This window comes from Monopterus albus, unplaced genomic scaffold (genome assembly GCF_001952655.1).
Source record: "Monopterus albus unplaced genomic scaffold, M_albus_1.0 scaffold3373.1, whole genome shotgun sequence".
In the NCBI taxonomy this organism is placed as follows: Eukaryota; Metazoa; Chordata; class Actinopteri; order Synbranchiformes; family Synbranchidae; genus Monopterus; species Monopterus albus.
The window spans coordinates 1-1153 of record NW_018131243.1 but is presented as its reverse complement, the minus strand read 5'-3'; the positions used below and the strand labels follow the sequence as shown (position 1 = coordinate 1153).

The following is a 1153-nucleotide window of genomic DNA, read 5'->3' as shown; positions in this document are numbered from 1 at the left end:
AAGGGCCTGCCTACAGTGACTTGGCTCAACCCAAATTATTCCTCTAACAGTCACAGTGGAGTAATTGCTGGGATGATGCTGACAGTGTGTGTGAGTGTGAAAAAGGCATGAAGTTCACCCAGCTCTCTTGCTATTCAGTTAGCCATGAGCTGTCTCTTTGGTAATCTGAGGGCACAGTTTAGAAACCCATTTGGACTCAAAACTGTTTTCTGCTGTTTTTGTTTACTAAAGTAGTTATAATGCTCATGTGCAAGTTATTCCTCCTGTGACATATTTATTTGAACATATCACAAGAGGTGACTCATAATTTAGGACTGTTGTAGAATGAACAGTATTGTAGTGACACTGCCTGATTTCTTATTTCCCCCTTTTTATACAGAGCCACACAATGCGTGTTGCTGTGTGTGAAGTACTAGGAGAGATCCTTGTGCAAGTCCTGTGTGGTGATGATCTAGATGAGTCCAGTAAAGCTGACCGTGACCGCTTCTTTGACACACTGCAGGAACATCTGCATGACACACATGCCCATGTCAGAGCACGTGTGTTGCAGGTTTACACACGCATTGTCAACAGCAAAGTATGTTTTCTTTGTCTTGTAGTGTATTTGTAAAAGGATGACAGTATTTCTTGGTAAGTGAAACTGTCACCATGTGTACAGGCACTGCCCCTGTGTAGGTACAGTGAAGTAATGGAACTTGCTGTGGGACGACTGATGGACAAATCTATAAATGCGGTGAAAAGTGCTATACAGCTGTTGGCAGCCTTCATCGCACAAAACCCCTATAGCTGCAAGGTAGCTAAACCCAACATGACTTAGAGCTAGAATATCATACAAATTTTAGGTTTCATGCTCTCACTGGAATTTGTACTTGTGTTTTCAGTTGAGCAGTACAGATTTGAAGAAGCCACTGGAGAAAGAAGTTGCTAAACTCAGAGAGCTGAAAGAGAAACTGCAGGGAAAAGCACCTGGTAAAAACAAACCCTGTCATCATTCAAAAATCTATTCAAAATCTTCTTCCATATGCAGATTCAGTTTATTTGTCTTCATGGTCGGCTCACTTTCTGCCCAATGATGAGACCAAGGCGAATACGAGCAGACTGAATAAGAGTTGGGTTCTTGTTTGCTTTGACTGGCAGGTAATCTTGGCAGTGC

The 1153-nt window shown here is 42.2% G+C and overlaps 1 protein-coding gene across 1 annotated transcript; it reads left to right on the top strand.

The window, feature by feature from the left end:
• Positions 1 to 356: 356 nt before the first annotated feature.
• On the top strand, positions 357 to 969 carry LOC109954112 (condensin complex subunit 1-like; the record flags this gene model as incomplete). Its single annotated transcript, XM_020589519.1, has 3 exons — positions 357 to 577; positions 659 to 793; positions 882 to 969. Coding segments are annotated over exons 1-3 (412 nt in total), but the record flags the coding sequence as incomplete, so codon positions are not given.
• Positions 970 to 1153: the final 184 nt, after the last annotated feature.